The sequence below is a fragment of the Anolis sagrei genome, chromosome 3 (assembly GCF_037176765.1).
Source record: "Anolis sagrei isolate rAnoSag1 chromosome 3, rAnoSag1.mat, whole genome shotgun sequence".
NCBI lineage: Eukaryota > Metazoa > Chordata > Lepidosauria > Squamata > Dactyloidae > Anolis > Anolis sagrei.
This window is the reverse complement of record NC_090023.1, coordinates 273,787,161-273,805,581: the sequence shown is the minus strand read 5'-3', so window position 1 is coordinate 273,805,581 and position 18,421 is coordinate 273,787,161. Positions and strand designations below refer to the sequence as shown.

The window sequence follows — 18,421 nt, the reverse complement described above, 5'->3', positions numbered from 1 at the left end:
AAGCTAAAGAACATTTTTATGGCTCCAAAAGTATTGAAGACACAGGCAGAGGCATGGAGAACATGGTGGATGGTTTCCTGAAGGGGAGGCCCTGCTCTTCCCAAGCCCCCCCCCCCCCCCCCCCCCCGCGCGTGTCCCCGCTCACCTCGGAGTCCACAAAGTGCCGCTGGTAGTAATAGAAGCCCCTCCGGCAGAGATTGCAGTGCCCCAAGGCCTTCTTCAGGAAGTGCCGCCTGTACACCTGGTGCCAGGTGTCTTTAATCTGGAAGGCAGAAAGAGACATAAAATATCTGGCTTTGGCTGACCTGCATTCAGGAAGCACAGCTCCATGTTGGGCATGGTTGGCCCAGAAGACAATGTCCCTCGGACTTTCTGGGTTGCTGAAACCAGCATTCATGCCTGGGAGTGTTGGGGTTTGGCTCATAAAGGCCCTGCCTTCCAAAGATGGCAGCAAATAGGCTAGAAAAGGCCCCGCCCATCCATCCTGGAAGTCCAAAACACCTGGAGGAGGACCAAAGTTGGCCCATGCCTGCTCCAGATTATGGCCTACGCATGCCCTGCATGCAAGTGAATGTGCAAGCAAGCCAGAGGCCGCCCCTCTCTTGCCAGAGACCCCCTCCTTACCAAGCAGGGGTCGACGGCCACCCCTCGGGCCTCCAGGTTCTTCCGGACAGTGGTCACCTCGTCGTTGGCCAGGTAGGCCGGGTGCTCATCGTTGCACTTCATCATCTTCTCCAGCTCGTTCTTCGTCTCGTTGCGGATGCTCTGGAACAAAAGAGGGGCTTGTTTGTCCCCATTACTGTTCTGCCCTACGCCCCCCCCCTTGGCCTCCCTCCCCCTCTCCCTCTCAGGGTGGCTTCTGAGGTTACAGACTGGTGCGGGACTCAAAAAAGGACTGATCTTAAAAACACGGAGGCAGAAGGGATCATTAGCCCCATCGGCCACATTTTATGCCTTTCTCACTTCTGAAACGTGCTGTTGCAACTCAGAGTAGGATTCACCTTGCTCCCAAGCAGCACCAGACCAAAGCTGTAGAGTTTATAGTTTATTGAATAACAGATCCAAAGAAAGGTAGAGATCAAGTAAATGCAAAGTACAGTTCTAAGAAATCCTCAGGTAAAAAGAAAGCACAATCCTTTAAGCAAAAACCACGAAACAGGAAACACAAGCCTTTGAGCAACGGTCAAATACGTAGTCCATAGCCCCACGGAGAAACTCTGGCTCCAAGCCCCCTGAGCCCCAATGCAGGAACAAAATCATGAAGCTGTTGGCTAACAAGCTACGTTGGACTGACAGGTTTACAGCGTCTGTGAAACCCCTAAATAGGCTTTCTAAACATCAAAACATCAACACAGTCTAATTCTCACAGTGGCCCCATGACCCTTCGCTGACCTAGCTTCTCCTGGCAGTGATCTGTGAACTCCTTCTAACAGTTTTGTTATCAGTGTGAGAAGGCACCTGGCCTTCAACTGCATTCCTTTCCTGTGAGAACCGCTTCTGCTCAACTGAAGGCTAAGAAAACCGGCCAGGAGAGCCAGGGATCTGAATCCCATCATGCAGGTCAGGACACTGAACCACAACACGTGCCTCCATCACTTCCTGTCGTGGCAAGGCACTTCCTAGTGGCCCTCACGGTCCCTTCCAACTCCACGTTTCTATGATTTAGTGTTTTGTTTTCACTCCCATCACCAATCTGTACTCCATCCTCCACAACCAAAGCAAGTGTTGTGGCTGAGCTATTTTCTGATGATGAGGATGATGGGATTCAGATTCCTGCTGGGATTCAGCTTCCTGGCTCTTTGTCTGTGCCTCAAATCTCTGGGCCTGCTTCTGAGGCTCCCACAGACAGTGCAGTGTCAACACAGCCGTTCCCAGCAGAAAGGAATTTTAACGAAGGAGATAGTGAGCAGGTGCCTTTCCACGCTGATACTAAAAGTGTAGATAGTGACTTGACCCGGCAAGCTCGCCTTGATCTCCGGGTCAGGTGGAGTCCTCATCTGGCCAGCAGACGAGAAGCCAGCTCGGTGAAAGGTCATCGCAATGCTTTTATGATGATGAGAGCCTAATGTTTTCATGTTAGAAAGGTATTTAGGCCTCTTGCAAACCCTGAGAAAGTGTCAGTTCAACGTAGCTTACTAGCCTGAAAGCTTCATGGAATAACCTTAGCCTGGAAAGCAGTACGCTTGGGATTTCTTGCATTGTGATTCTTGGGGCAAATGTTTCACTGCTTGTACCTAGGAGTCTGGTTTGAACTTTACCAATAGGATTGTGTCTCCTGCTTTTACCTGAAGATCTTTGGAACTATATTCTGCTTTTAGCCTTAATCTTTGGAACTTTGCAATGCTTATTCTTCATTTTGACTTGTGTTTTTTCCTCAATAAACTATAAAGCTACAGCTCTTGTGTGGTGGTGTTTGGAAGCAAGGTGAAGCTTACTCTGAGTTGCAACAGCAAGCCAACTCTATTAATATAGTGTCCCTATTTCGTGGATTTTCACTTATCACGGGTGATCCTGGAATTGCATGAAAGGAATGAACGAATGAGAGCTCATAATTTGGGAGATGCCACTCTAAATCATTTGCTACCTGCTTGCTGGACTGCAATTAAAACCTGCTGACACACTTTCTCTTACTGAGTATTGCAATAAAAAGAACCTATGCTTTAAAGTTAATGAAAAGTTATTCGTAACAGCCCCCTCTGGCCACATTTTACGCCTTCCTCACGTCTGAAATGTGTCTCCATCACTTCCTGCTGTGGCAAAGCACTTCCTAGTGGCCCTCACGGTCCAACTCCATGTTTCTATGATTCAGTGTTTTGTTTTCACTCCCTCACCTGCAACCAGCTCTCCTTGAAAAGTCTCCCAACCCCACCCAGGTCCCACGAAGCCCCCACTGAATGTCCTCCCAGCCCTTGGTATGAGAATGACCAGGAAGGACTGGCCGGCCTCCCCTTCCCCATCTGTCCATCCAGCGTGAAGCTCTGCCTTTCCCCCTGAACAAGGCAGGCCAAACCACAAGGCAGCTAGGAGGGAGGGAGGGAGGGAGCATGTGTGGGGGGTGGGCTTACCCCCCCACCCGACTCTGCCCGGGGCCCCGCTCACCTGCTCCTTGGAGCGCCCCACCCAGTAGAGCCACCTCTTCTTCCAGTCTGGGCCCACCATGTCCTCGATGACGGATTCCGCTGCAGAGGCAGAGAGGAGCACGTCAGGCTGGCCCTGAAGAGGAACCTCTGGGGCCACCCATCCATTTGGGGCAGAGCGGGATCTCCCTCTTCCCAGAGGGGGAGGAGACCGCAATGCAAGCAGACCAGGCGCCGTGTGGGCTGCTGTGAAGGGGGGCCAAGGCCGGGGCACTCACTGTCCTTCAGGCGACTCTGCAGCGTCTCCTCCATGAACTGGATGGCCGCGTCCCACTGCTGCTTGTCCGAAATGGAGCGGTCCTCCAAGGCATTGTGCTGGATCACTCTCTGTCAGGGCAGAGCACAAAGGTCAGGCAGCGGCCCCAAAGCCTCCCAAGGGACTCTGGGCTCACCAAAGGGAAGGGCTTTTATAGTTTCAGACTTCAAGAGTACTGTAAGAATATTGTAAGGGGCCATCATGGCACAATGGCTTACACACTTGTGCTGCCAAACTGCTGACCTGAAGGTTGCCAGTTCAAATTTGCAGGATGGGGTGAGCTCCCGCTGTTAGCCCTAGCTCCTGCCAACCTAGCAGTTCAAAAACATGTAAATGTAAGGTCAATAAGTACTGCCTTCGTGGGAAAAGGCAAAAAGACACTCCAAGAAGTCATGTCAGTCACACGACCAGGAGGAAATGGAGAAGAGCACCTCCCCCAGACCCAGAGGTGAGCACTGCCTCCAAAGCTGGAAATGAAAGGAGAAGACTTTGCCTTTGTTTGTGTGTCTCATTATATGTGATTGTAACAAGGCACTGAATGTATATAGTAAAGGTAAAGGTTGTCCCCCTGACATTAAGTCCAGTCAAGTCTGACTCTGGGACTCTGGTGCTCATCCCCATTTCTAAGTCGATGTCAGGAGTCAATTTCTGACGGCATGAAGACATCACAAATTCCCTCCATGACCTCCTGACTGAATCATCCTGTCTGAATCAGTTCTCTCTCTGTGACATTTTGAAGCCAGCAGAAAGTGCTGGAAACCTTGTATTGGAACTTGTGAAGCAACAAGTTCTAATAAGGAAACTGAGAAGAGAGGGGAGATGGGCAGGAAAGGTGTCTAAAATGAAGTGGTGGTGGGGGGAAAAGGTCAGTAATGTCTTTCTTTGCTGCAGAGATACAAGCAATATATCCATTTCACAGCAGAACCGGCTTGTGAGTGGTTATTTAATATTGCTACATAGACCCTACAGTCTGACAGTCAAAGAGCTGGCGTTGTCTGTAGACACCTCCAAGGTCATGTGGCAGCATGACTGCATGGAGCACCATTACCTCCCTGCCTACTGATCTACTCACTTTTGCATGTTTTCAAACTGCTAGGTTAGCAGAAGCTGGGGCTGACAGCAGAAGCTCATGCCGCTCCCTGGATTCGAACCAGTGAGCTTTCGGTCAACAAGTGTAGCAGCTCTGCAGTTTAACTCAGTGTGCCACCAGGGGCTCCCTGAATGTATATAAATGTATATTGATATACATTTTAATGTATATAAATACAGTAAATAAATAATAAATGTTTGTTTGCCGCTGTCTGTTTATATGCTGTAATCCGCTCAGAGTTCCCACGAGGAGAAGAGCAGAATATAAACCAAGTGTATTGTTATTATTATTATTATTATTACTATTATTTCTAAAGAGTATTTCATCTTTTTAAGAAAGTTCTCTGTTTTTAAAGTTTTAACTTTGCAGCTGTTTCAGTGTTTGACATTTCCAGTTTCACTCAGGCAGCAGCAGCACCAGCGACCTGGGCAGCGTATTCCTAGATGCCTTTTAGCTGCACTTGCAAACCAAACACCCAGGAGACACTGAAAAAGAAAGGGTCGTAATGAGGGCCCGCCCCTCCCCCTCCCCTCCCCATTCTAGGCAGGGTTCTGGGCTGACCAGGCTGTCCTCGGCCCCCTCGTTCCACTTGTGCCGCTTGATGCTCTCCTCCTTGACCGCCTGCTTGAGCTTGTCGAAGATGTCGTCGTGCTCCTTGCACTTCTCCTCTGTCATGAAGCGGGAGAACTCCTCCTGCAGCGTCCCCCAGGCCACCTGCGCACGGGACAAGGAGGACCGGCCTTCAGGAACAGGGGGCCCTCCCCACAGACACAACACGTCGGATTTCATCACATGGCCAGGGAAGGGTCCTGGGCCTTCCAACTGGCCCAGTCCAAAGGTGTCCTGATACAGAGCATTAACCAACACTCCTGCTATTGTTGGGAGGGCTAAAGGTGGGCGTCAAGGGCGCCACAGAGCTCCCAAGGTGGGATTCCTCTCAACATGCCCTTCCTTCTATGTAGGAATATCTCAACTCCCAAGAGTGTAAAGACGTGCCCGCCCAAAGGCATCCTTCAAGTCAAGTCAACAGGGGGCCCTCCCCAGGCACACAACACGTTGGATTTCATCACATGGCCAGGGAAGGGTCCTGGGCCTTCCAAGCGGCCAAGCCCAAAGGTATCCTGATACAGGCTGCTTCTGTAATCTCTGCTTTGAGCATCAGCTCCCAGAAGCCTCTGCCCCAATTTAGCCAATGATCAGGGATCCTAGGAGCTACAATCCAAAATACCAGGAGGACCAGAGACTGGTAACGACTGCATTAAAACTCCACCTTCTTTCTGCCCAGGAGTAAACTCCCACCCACCTCCAGCCCACCTGTTTCCTGTGAGCCGGGAGGCCCCAAGGCAGGGAAGCCGCCCACAACCCGGAAGGCTCACCTCCACGGCCTTGTTAGGCAGCTGCTTGTCCGTCCACTGCTTGAGCTTGATGTCCACAGTGGTGTTGAAGGTCCCTGAGTTCATGGTCTGAGCGGCCGGAAGGTAGATGTTTTCTATCACGTGCGTGGAGACCTTCTCCCACAGGGACCGCTGCAGCATGTCCTCCCTGGTGAGGAAGAGGAAGAGGAAGAGGAGGAGGAAGAGGAGGAGGAACAGAAGGAGGAAGAGGAGGAGGAGGAAGAGGAGGAAAAGAAGGAGGAAGAGGAGGAGGAAGAGGAAAAGGAGGAGGAAGAGGAGGAGGAGGAAGAGGGGGAGAGGGGGGGAGGAGGAGGAGGAAGAGGAGGAGGAGGAAGAGGAAGAGGAGGAACAGGAGGAAGAGAAGGAGGAAGAGGAGGAGGAGGAAGAGGGGGAGAGGAGGAAGAGGAGGAGGAGGAAGAGGAGGAGGAGGAAGAGGGGGAGGAGGAAGTGGAGGAGGAGGAAGAGGGGGAGAGGAGGAAGAGGAGGAGGAGGAAGAGGAGGAGGAGGAGGAAGAGGAGGAAGAGGAAGAGGAGGAACAGGAGGAAGAGAAGGAGGAAGAGGAGGAGGAGGAAGAGGGGGAGAGGAGGAAGAGGAGGAGGAGGAAGAGGGGGAGGAGGAGGAGAAGGAAGAGGAGGAGGAGGAGGAGGAGGAGGAGGAGGAGGAAAAGGAAGAAGAGGAGGAGGAAGACAAAGAGGAAGAGGTGGTCAGCCTCCATTGCCATAAGTGGCCTAGAAACATAGTCTGTGGCCCCCTTGAAGCAGAGCCACTGCAGGGCCCCATTCCTTTCTTGTGGGGTTTGGCCTTCCTTCCTTCCTTGATGGAAGGCTCTCTCTCTCTCTCTCTCAACTCACTCTCAAGGTGGCCAGTGTCGGGATCCTGTGGTGTGGCCCTGCCATGCTCCCTATGGTCCTGCCCTATGCTTCCGCTCTGTGTAACCACCACACTGGCTACCACACCTACGTGAAACACACTCTGGCCTTCTTCCATCTCATCATAATATATTCAACCATCGCTCTATGCAAGGCATGGGCAGCCGGTCGGTGGTTGGGAATTGTGGGAGTTGAAGCCCCAAGCACCTGGAGGGAGAGCCTAAGTTTGCCCGTGCCTGCTCTATACACTTTGTACATGCTTTAACATTCATATGCACACATGTAACAGGGTTCGGAGTATATGAGGAAACGGCTTGCTAGAAAACTGATAGCACAGAAAAACCTCATAACTGAGGAATCTGGGTTTCTCTTCCTTGGAAGGATGGATGGCTATTATCGTGAGAAGAAGAAGAAAGCGACTGAGTTGATGGGCTGGAAAGGGGGCAACGCTCGGGTGACTTGACCAAGGAAGGGAAAACGTGCGTCCTATTTGGACAAATGGGAAAATAGCGCAGAAGATGTTCCAGAAGTGAGAAACCATGAAGGCTTTGCAGAACACAGCCCCCCCTCTTCCACAGAGAGCCTGTGTGTGGCTCCTTCGTAAAGGGAACGAAGGCCAGCCTCTCCTCCGGCCTGTCCACTCTCCCCTGGACGATGACGGGGGATCCAGCCTTGCCAAACAAGGCCGGTGGGCTCAAGCCCGCTCCGCTTCTTGGGAGCAACGCCTCAAATCTGGGGAGGCTTGTTTTTATGAGGACTTAAAAGGCTCCCAAGTTTAAAAAAAGGAACAACTGGGAATGATGTTTGGAAACCAGGAAGCAAAGATGCTTCCATCTTCAGCCAAACCCGCTCTGACGCAGAGCAAGTTAATCAATCACAGCTGAGCTCTTTGCACAGATTCCGCGGCTGCCAATGTAAAAAACACGGGATCCAAACATTAGAATCCTAGAGTTGGAAGAGACCTCCTGGGCCATCATCCAGTCCAACCTCATTCTGCCAAGAAGCAGGAATATTGCATTCAAATCACCCCTGACAGATGGCCATCCAGCCTCATAGAATCCTAGAGTTGGAAGAGCCCTCCTGGGCCACCATCCAGTCCAACCCCATTCTGCCAAGAAGCAGGAGAATTGCATTCAAAGCAGCCCCAACAGATGGCCAGCCAGCCTCTGCTTCAAAGCATCCAAAGGAGGAGCCTCCACCACACTCCCTTCGGGGCAGAGAGTTCCACTGCTGAACGGCTCTCTCTCACAGTCAGGAAGTTCTTCCTCATGTTCAGATGGAATCTCCTCTCTTGTAGATTGAAGCCATTCTTCCATTGCGTCCTAGTCTCCAAGGAAGCAGAAAACAAGCTTGCTCCCTCCTCCCTGTGGCTTCCTCTCACATATTTATACATGGCTCTCATCATATCTCCTCTCAGCCTTCTCTTCTTCAGGCTAAACATGCCCAGCTCCTTAAGCCGCTCCTCATAGGGCTTGTTCTCCAGACCCTGGATCATTTTAGTCGCCCTCCTCTGGACACATTCCAGCTTGTCAATATCTCTTGTTGAAGAACAAGCCAAGAGGGGCATCAAGGCTGGGCTTAGCACAGCGGGTTAAACTGCGGTGCTGCAGGAAAATCCTGCCGATCAGAAGGTCAGCAGTTTGAACCCAGGCTGGGGTGAGTACCCGCCGTTAGCTCCAGCTCACCTGCCCACCTAGCAGGTTGAAAGCAGAAATGCCAATAGATAAAATGGGTACCGCTTTCAGCAGGGAAGTAATAAAGGCGTCCTTACAAGGACTTCGGTCGGGGGAAAGCTCCTCGGCACGGAAGAGGGAGCGACAGCACCCTGCCCCGTGCTTCATCCACCTCTTATGTGCCTAGCCCCAAAGCAATTCTATACCCCACACGGGCATATAGATCCTCTTTTGATTGATTATCTCTCCCTTTGAGGTAGCCTTTCCACATATATACTGCCCTCTTGTGGTTGCTTCTGAGCACGGCACACATATTTTACTACTTTTTGGGGCCATCCCTCCAAAAGGGACCAAGATTTCAGTCGAAACCCTACCAATATTTTAGGTTGGACAATGAAGGGTCTGCATACCATGTTTGGTCCAGATCCATTACACCATGGAGAAGCCTTTGTGGATCAAACAAACCCACCAACCTATATATATATATATATATATATATATATATATATATTTATATATATTAGCTGTCCCCTGCCACGCATTGCTGTGGCCCACTCTGGTGGTCATGGGGTTCTGTGTGGGAGGTTTAGTCCAATTCTATCATTGGTGGGATTCAGAATGCTCTGTGATTGTAGGTGAACTATAAATCCCAGCAACTACAACTCCCAAATGTCAAGATTCCATTTTCCCCAAACTCCACCAGTGTTCACATTTGGGCATATTGAGTTGTTGTGTAGAGTTTGGTCCAGATCCATCATTGTTTGAGTCCACAGTGATCTCTGGATGTAGGTGAACTACAACTCCAAAACCAAAGGACACTGCCCACCAAACCCTTCCAGTATTTTCTGTTGGCCATGGGAGTCCTGTGTGCCAAGTTTGGTTCAATTCCATCGTTGGTGGGTTCAGAATGCTCTTTGATTGTAGGTGAACTATAAATCCCAGCAACTACAACTCCCAAATGACAAAATCATATTTTTTTGAGTGAAGGACATACATTGGTTTGTTAGGTGTCTTGTGTCCAAATTTGGTGTTAATTCGTCCAGTGGTTTTTGAGTTCTGTTAATCCCACAAACGAACATTACATTTTTATTTATATAGATGTATGTATGTATGTATGTATGTATACACACACACATACATACTTTGACTTATATACATAGATTTTAAATAATGTTGTGCCTGAAATGAACTTTGCATACACCGAACCTCAGAAATTAAAGGTGTCACTATCTTTAAAAAAATGGAGTATTTGCAAATTGCAGAGAAGGGAATGCTGAGCCTGTGTTTTCACGGGAAATGAGGGAAATGAGGGCTGGACTAGATGACCCTTGGCAGGCTGAGAGAAATGCCCCACCCCTTGGGAGAATCGCAGGGAATTCCCAGCAGCCCACCTCGTTCTCAGCACAACCCACTGGATCCCCAGCCAAACTTTAAGGGAACAGGAGGAGGAAAAGAGAAACCGAGGGGTGACTGTACCAGTGCTTGGGCGTCACCTGGCTCAAGCTTATGACTTCGTCAAGGATCTCGTTCTTGGCCTTTTCGAACAATTCGTTCTGAAAGGAAGATGGAAAAAGAGGGTTGTCGTGAGTGAAGTGAGGTTAGGTTTCTGTCGCACCGTCTCCGCCCCGACACCCCACCCTCCTGCCCCAAATGCACGGAACTCAACAACGTCTCTAAACAAGACCACACGCAGGGAGACTGGAAGGGCCAAAGAATGGACAGAAGGGACAAGCCACTGCCCTTCTCTTTTATCTTGAGAGGGACACACTGGTATGTCGCAAAATAACAAAACAAGAAGGAACAGGAGGAACATGGCTGGTCCTCAGAAAACCCAATTCCCCCATTTGTTACATTTCGGACCCACTTGCAATAAGCTCAACGCCGAGGACACTGTGCGGCTCCCCTCCGCTTTCTCTTCACAATGACCCTCTGAGTCACTACACACACACACACACAAGAGGCATGGGGCAATTTTACCATGTTTCCTCCCTATATACTTAAAACAGTCCAGGAGAAATTAATGATATAATTACACAGACATACATCTGAATGCCTATACAACACAATACTATACTATACTATACTATACTATATACTATACTAGGGGTCCTCAAACTAAGGCCGGGGATCCAGATACGGCTCTCCAAAGTCATTTACCCGGCCTTCGCTCAGGATCAAGTCTGAAGCAACTTGAAAACACACAACAACTGTCAGGATTAATTTAGTTATGTATGTGCTTTAAATGTGCTTCTATGTATTACCAAGATGGATTCCACTGTGTATTAGAAATGCTGTGCAGAATGTTTATTCTAAGAGGCTGTGATTACGTGAACTTGAAAAGTAAGATAAGGTTTGCTCTTGCTGGGAACAGAAGGGAGTAACCAGTCTCAGCAAGAAGAGATAAGCAGATGTGAAGAGACTTTCGTTTTGACTAGTTCCTGAATTGTAGCTCTCTGTAGTAAGACGTGTCTGTTGAATGTGCTTAGTAAACTTAATTTCTTTTGTAACTCAAAGCCTGCAGAGTCCTTATTTTGCAACACAGTGTCTGCTGATCTAGCATTCCTTCCGCTGTGCACCGCCAAACTCTGACAACAACAACAACAACAACAACAACAACAGCAGCAGCAGCAGCAGCAGCAGCAGCAGCAGCAGCAACCCTATCTCATCAGCCAAGGGCTGGATATGGCCTTCCAAGGTAATTTACCCGGCCCTCGCTCAGGGTCAACCCAAGTCTGAAATGACTTGAAAGCACACAACAACAACAACAACAACAACAACAACAACAACAACAACCCTATCTCATCAGCCAAAAGCAGGTCCACACTTCCCATTGAAATGCTAATAAGTTTATATTGGTTAAAATGGTTCTTCATTTTAATTATTACATTGTTTTCAAATGTTTTTGCACTACAAATAAGATCTGTGCAGTGTGCATAGGAATACATTCATTTTTTTCCAAATTATAATCCGGCCCTCCAACAGTTTGAGGGACTGTGACCTGGCCCTAGAGGACCCCTGGGCTATACTATAGGTTGTGGCTGAGTGGGGAATACGCATCTCAGCCTCTGAAGGGCAACGATCGGAGGGAAGCCTTCAAAGGGACCTTCTGGCACCTTAAGAGAAGTGACGGTGAGGCTGATGGCACCTCTTTCCATAGGTTTCAGTCTACTTCCTCAAATGTGAAAGCAACTTCTTTTCCTCAGTTAATCTCTAAGGTGCTACAAAATCCCTTTGTATCCTGGTTTCCCAGACTAACACAGTTTATGGGAAGGTCTGCGAAAACTGAGAGCGGAGAGCTCCAGAGTGCTGGGAAAATGGCCCCACCCCAGCAATAGCAGAGCAGTGGCAGCAGTGCCAACATCAGAGGCAACAACCCTGTGTTGCACCTTGAGAGGGTCGCCTGCAGCCCTCACCGGATGCCCTGACCACTGCCACCCCGACTGGCCACGAGGCCTACTCACCCGGTCCAGTTCCCGCAAACGGGGATAGTTGTTCTTCCATTCCGTCTCTAAGTTAAAGCGGGTGGCTGTGGCAAGGACAGAGGGGAAAGAAATCAGTCCTTGAGGAGGCTTATGCTCTGGGAACTACAGGCGGCCTTCCAGGCATCGATAAATTACAACTCCCAGCATCCCCTTAATACCAAAGGTTTCCTACAGGCCTGGGCCAACTTTGGCCCTCTCTGCAGGTGTTTTGGACTTCAACTCGCAAAATCCTACTGACTGTTAGAAACTGTGAGAGCTGAAGTCCAAACACTTGGAGGGCCGAAGGTTGCCCGTGTGCCTGCCCTTCTGTTGCTTGCTGAAACCCATCCCTGCATTGTGCTTAATCCCCCTTCCTCTCCGTATCTTCTTTGTGTGGCAATGAGAAGAATCAAGGGACAGGCACATCCCTTCCCGACTGATCCAATGTAACCTGGATGAGATGCACATACTCTCCAGGGCACCTAAAATCGTCACTGCCATTTTCTCTCCTGGAAGCCTTGGGAAGGCAGAAGTCCACTAGAATCATAGAATCATAGAATCATAGAATCAAAGAGTTGGAAGAGACCTCATGGGCCATCCAGTCCAACCCCATTCTGCCAAGAAGCAGGAATATTGCATTCAAATCACCCCTGACAGATGGCCATCCAGCCTCTGTTTCAAAACTTCCAAAGAAGGAGCCTCCGCCACACTCCGGGGCAGAGAGTTTCACTGCTGAACGGCTCTCACAGTCAAGAAGTTCTTCCTCATGTTCAGATGGAATCTCCTCTCTTGTAGTTTGAAGCCATTGTCCCATTGCGTCCTAGTCTCCAAGGAAGCAGAAAACAAGCTTGCTCCCTCCTCCTCCCTGTGGCTTCCTCTCACATATTTATACATGGCTATCATATCTCCTCTCAGCCTTCTCTTCTTCAGGCTAAACATGCCCAGTTCCCTAAGCCGCTCCTCATAGGGCTTGTTCTCCAGACCCTTGATCATTTTAGTCGCCCTCCTCTGGACACATTCCAGCTTAGAGTCAATATCTCTCTTGAATTGTGGTGCCTAGAATTGGACACAATATTCCAGATGTGGTCTAACTAAAGCAGAATAGAGGGGTAGCATTACTTCCCTGGACCTAGACACTATGCTCCTCTTGATGCAGGCCAAAATCCCATTGGCTTTTTTTGCCGCCACATCACATTCCTGGCTCATGTTTAACTTGTTGTCCACGAGGACTCCAAGATCTTTTTCACACGTACTGCTCTCGAGCCAGGCATTGTCTCCCATTCTGTCTCTTTGCATTTCATTTTTTCTGCCAAAGTGGAGTATCTTGCATTTGTCCCTGTTGAACTTCATTTTGTTAGTTTTGGCCCATCTCTCTAATCTGTCAAGATCGTTTTGAATCCTGCTCCTGTCCTCTGGACTATTGGCTATCCCTCCCAATTTGGTGTCGTCTGCAAACTTGATGATCCTGCCTTCGAGTCCTTCATCTAAGTCATTAATGAAGATGTTGAACAGGACCGGGCCCAGGACGGAACCCTGAGGCACTCCACTTGTCACTTCTTTCCAGGATGAAGAGGAAGCATTAGTGAGCACTCTCTGGGTTCATCCATTTAACCAATTCCAGATCCACCTCACTGTAGTTTTGCCTCGCCCACATTGGACTAGTTTCCTTGCCAGAAGGTCATGGGGGACCTTGTCAAAGAAGGCCTTCCTGAAATCCACTCAGCTGTCCTAACTAAGAGGCCGGACCATGGGCAGCTCAGGGTCTGCATAATGCAAGAAGGGCCCTGGGAAGGAAACCAGAGCTTGGCCCTTCCAGCCCTTAAGGGGGGGGGGGCATGTTTCCAAGGGGGCGGGGCTTCCCATTGACCCCTCACCTTTGAAGGCGTCGGCCTGCTGCTCCACAGACTCCCGGACCATCTTCCAGAAGCAGTCGGAGACGGCCAGGCTCAGGTTCCGGGTGGTCACTTGGTGGGCCTTCAGCATGCAGTTCCTGGGTGAGAGACAGAAGGGGAAAAGCCCCGGGAAGCGCACTGGCAAAGGGGTGGGGGCCACACAGACTCAAGGGGACAACGCCTTTTTAACCCACTCAACCATCTCCTGCAACGGACAAGGGTCAGTGATGGAACTGGACCTCTCCTCAGCATAGAGATCTCGTTTGCTGTGACATAGTGTGTTTTTGTGTCAATAATAATAATAATAGTTTTATTTCTTGCCCACCTCTCCTCATGGTTACCAAGTACCAAGCTACAAAAAAACCCACAAAAACATCATAATATTTTACGATTTTGTGTGGGATGCATTTGTAGGTGCCTGGACCACAGGCAAGGCATTAAAGAACAAGGCGCCAGAGAGAAAGGCAGCAGTTCAGGGCCAAGTTCCAAGGACCATCAGGCAAAGCACACCACAAACACCTAGGTCAGTGGCTCCCAGCCTTTGGTCCTCCAGCTCCCACAATTCCTAACAGCTGACAAGATGGCTGGGATTTCTGGGCCTTGAAGTCCCAGACACCTGGAGGACCCAAGGTTGGGACCCACCGACCCAGAGAGGCCGAAAGGTTCTGCGCCAGCGAGGGGCATTGAGTTGGTAAGGAGACCTGCGTTTTAAAACTTACTTCAGCAATTTGGAATTCTGGAAAAACTCCTCTTCGTACTCTCGAATAGATTCAATACTCTCTGAGCTGTTTCCTGGAGAAAGGAAGGAGGGAAGGAAGGAAGGGAAAAAAGAAAGGCAAGGGGTCAGGGAATGCCGCCCCACACGTGCAGCACACCTCCAAATGGGAAATCTCGGTTACCTTTTCCTGTGACGACTGCAAAATAGCCCAGAGCCTTCATGGGGAAGAGCTTGCCTTCAATGATCTGCTGGATCTGCAAAACCAAGACAGATGCCCAGCACTCCCTCGGATGCTCATGCCCGCATTTCTTTTACGGAGCATGTAAAACCCTTCAGGCTAGTATTTGCTAGGCACGGCCATCCATTTGGCTGAACACCAAATTGTATTTATTATTATTTATTTACAGTATTTGTATACTGCTTTTCTCACCCCGAGGGGGACTCAAAGTGGTTTACACAGAAGTAACGGCAAAATTCAATGCCAGTACAAAGAATTACAATTATACACCACAATTAGACATGAATCAAGTTAAAAACAGTGCATCCACAAGCAATAAAACAATCAATAAACCAATAAAACAGTCTCGTCCATTGAATCGCCGTTCCAGTCATTGTCTTTCCAAAATGCTGCATACATTTACTTCTACTGCCCAAAGTCCTGGTCCCAAAACCATGATTTTAATTGTTTTCTAAAAGCCAGGAGGGAGGGAGCAGATCTTACCTCCTTTGGGAGTGTGTTCCATAGGCGGCGGGCCACAGCTGAGAAGGCCCTGTCTCTCATCCCCGCCAGGTGCATTTGTGCAGTTGACGGGAGCGAGAGCAGGGCCTCCCCAGATGATCTTAGATCATAGGTGGGACGTAAGGGCTGATGCGTTCGGACAAGTAGGCTGGGCCCGAACCGTATAGAGCTTTATAGGACAAAACCAGCACTCTGAATTGGGCTCGGAGATGGACTGGCAGCCAATGGAGCTGGCACAACAGGGGGGTGGTTTGCTCCCTGTATGCCGCCCCAGTTAGTAGTCTGGCTGCTGACCATTGGACTAGCTGGAGTTTCCGAACTGTCTTCAAAGGCAGCCCCACGTAGAGCACGTTGCAGTAATCTATTCCTGGCATGGAGCAGAGGAAAGGGAATTCCGCTCAAAGGCCACTGGGTATTGGGTCATCAAACTATGCCAGTGTTCAGGGATTTTCTTTTCTGAAGAGCCAAGGAACAAATCAGATTTTACAGTTCTATTTGCACAACTCTGGAAAAATGGCAGCTCAACAACACTGGTGGTTGTTGTTGCTTCCATTAGCAACCACTGAGGATGCTTGCCATAGATGCAGGTGAAACGCCAGGAGAGAATGCTTCTAGAACATGGCCATATTGCCCAAAAAACCTACGACAACCCAGTGACTCCGGCCATTAAGGCCTTTGACAAGACATTATGTCAATGTTGCTGTGAGAGACGATCCTAAACGTCAAACTCAAGGCTGAATCCATCCCGCCATGTAATGTAACGTGTCCCTCCTCCAGGTGCTGGACTCCAATTCCTGTGATCCATTAGGCATCATCACTAGAGCGGATGGGAGTTGTGATCCAGTGACATCTGGGAGGCTGCAATTTCTTCTCTTTAGTCGGGAGAGTGGAGCTCAGATTCAGATACAAGGCTTGCGGGCAGGACCCCTCACTCTAAAATGCCCTGTAGCCTTTCCCCACACTCAGAGCCAAAAGCGCTGTTGGGTTGCAGTTCCCACTATGCCCAGTCTGCTTGGCAGATCATCAAAAGGGATGCAAAGGAAAGGCTAGTTGGGCCTCTCTGTGTGCCCACAGATTCTCCCCCCATGGATCCAATGTCCCTTTGGAGGCAACCACAATGCCCTGGGTGAAAAGGAACCCCTAGGATGCAACTGGGAAACAAGCCTGGCTTCTGGGAGGACAGGCTCCGCTCAGTGTGGGTGAGCCAAGCTGCAAGGAGGAGGCTTCTCCTTTGGATACTCAATATCTTTCCTTGCCTTTCTGGGAGAATCAAAGGGCGGAAATGGGAGGAAACCACCACCTCCACCACCTCCACCACCACACCACCTCCACCACCACCACCACCACCACCACCTCCACCTCCACCACCACCTCCACCACCACCACCACCACCTCCACCACCACCACCACCACCACCACCTCCACCACCACCACCACCACCACCACCTCCACCTCCACCACCACCTCCACCACCACCACCACCACCTCCACCACCACCACCACCACCACCACCTCCACCACCACCTCCACCACCACCACCACCACCACCACCACCACCTCCACCTCCACCACCTCCACCACCACCTCCACCACCTCCACCACCACCACCTCCACCACCTCCACCTCCACCACCTCCACCTCCACCACCTCCACCACCACCACCTCCACCACCACCACCTCCACCACCACCACCTCCACCACCACCTCCACCACCTCCTCCACCACCACCACCTCCACCACCACCACCACCTCCACCACCACCTCCTCCCCCCCCCCCTTGCTCACCCTGCTGGGACTGGCCACGTTCTTCTCGGCAAGGTCCACTTTGGTCAAGACGAAGATGGTCCTCTTGCCCTGAGGGTCCATCTGGCTGACCAGGTCTGTGACGATGCTGCGCTCCGCATCCACCGATCCATCTGGAAAAAAAGACGACAACGGTTAATGAACACCGACAAATGGATTCGACCAATGGAGGAGAAGGCCCTGCCTAACTTCCAGAGAGATTGGGGAGTTATTGATTAATCGAATTGTGCCTTTTGTAAGCCGCCCTGAGTCCCCCTTCGGGGGTTGAGAAGGGTGGAGTAGAAATGCTCAAAATAATTGGGGGGGGGGGGGGTTGACTAATTGGGGGATTAATGAGCTAGCAATATGTCAGTCAAGGTAGAAGTGTGAATATAGGACATTCCAGAGGTGGATGAGCTCCCTCTATCAGCTCCAGCTCCTCATGCAGGGACATGAGAGAAGCCTCCCACAAGGATGACAAAACATCAAATCATCCAGGCAATGTCCCCTGGGCAACATCCTTGCAGACGGCCAATTCTCTCACACCAGAAGCAACTTGCAGTTTCTCAGGTCGCTCCTGACACACCAAAAAAAAATCCCTAAAGAGAGAAGACGAGTCAGAACTAAGAAACCATCGGGCAGAGAGCGAGAGGTCTGTGAATTGGGTAGATTAATAGATTAGTTGGTTACTAGGATGCTATATTTGTCTCACTGAACATGTTTTTTTTTTAAGAGCCACCTGGAAAGAAGCCGAAGGCCCACACCTGGCTCACAGAATATGCAAAGGCACGGTTCCCTAAGGATCCATGATTTTATTGATTTTTATGTACCTATATTTTATATACTAATGTTTTAGTTGTGTTTTATAGGTTAGGGGGCATCGAATTGTGACAAATGTAAACCGCCTTGAGTTGCCTTCAGGCTGAGAAAAGAAAAGAAAGTCTGCGCATATTAATTCTAATTATGTGCGACCCCATTTGGCGCCTCTTTTAAAACTGTCAAGAAGTTCTTTTTTAAAAATTATAATGCAAATTACAGGGAATGCTCCTATATTTGTGGATGTAACATATTTTGATTCTTCCACTTCATCAGAACCAAGGCCATGAAGGCCAGGATTGAAAAATCAGCAGATGACCCAAAATGTAGACTGTGCAAGGAAGTGGATGAAACCATGGATCATCTCCTCAGCTGATGCTGCAAGAAAATCGCACAGACGGACTACAAACAGAGGCACAACTCTATATAAATATGGCAAATAAACAAACAAACAAACAAACAAAGGCAATGTAAACCTCCAAGAGCCAAGGAAAGGGCATGCACATAACTGTTCACATACCCATGTCCTTGGGCATGCACACCATTTGCAAATCTGCGAGCTGTGAGTTCAGCTGCCGGAATTGTGTCTGATCG

General features: G+C 49.7%; 1 protein-coding gene across 4 annotated transcripts in view; it reads right to left on the bottom strand.

Annotated features, from left to right (window-relative positions):
* OPA1 (OPA1 mitochondrial dynamin like GTPase) overlaps positions 1-18,421 on the bottom strand; it is a 107,889-nt gene that overhangs the window by 37,875 nt on the left and 51,593 nt on the right. For all 4 annotated transcript variants that reach the window (XM_067466180.1, XM_067466182.1, XM_067466181.1 and 1 more), the window contains 12 exons: positions 17,015-17,145; positions 14,672-14,744; positions 14,492-14,564; positions 13,755-13,870; positions 11,881-11,945; positions 9,896-9,972; positions 5,860-6,025; positions 5,045-5,197; positions 3,356-3,464; positions 3,100-3,179; positions 625-765; positions 146-262 (listed from right to left, as the gene is read on the bottom strand). In XM_067466180.1, the coding sequence (XP_067322281.1) occupies positions 146-262; positions 625-765; positions 3,100-3,179; positions 3,356-3,464; positions 5,045-5,197; positions 5,860-6,025; positions 9,896-9,972; positions 11,881-11,945; positions 13,755-13,870; positions 14,492-14,564; positions 14,672-14,744; positions 17,015-17,145 (1,301 nt within the window). The remainder of the gene's footprint in view (positions 1-145; positions 263-624; positions 766-3,099; positions 3,180-3,355; positions 3,465-5,044; positions 5,198-5,859; positions 6,026-9,895; positions 9,973-11,880; positions 11,946-13,754; positions 13,871-14,491; positions 14,565-14,671; positions 14,745-17,014; positions 17,146-18,421) is intronic.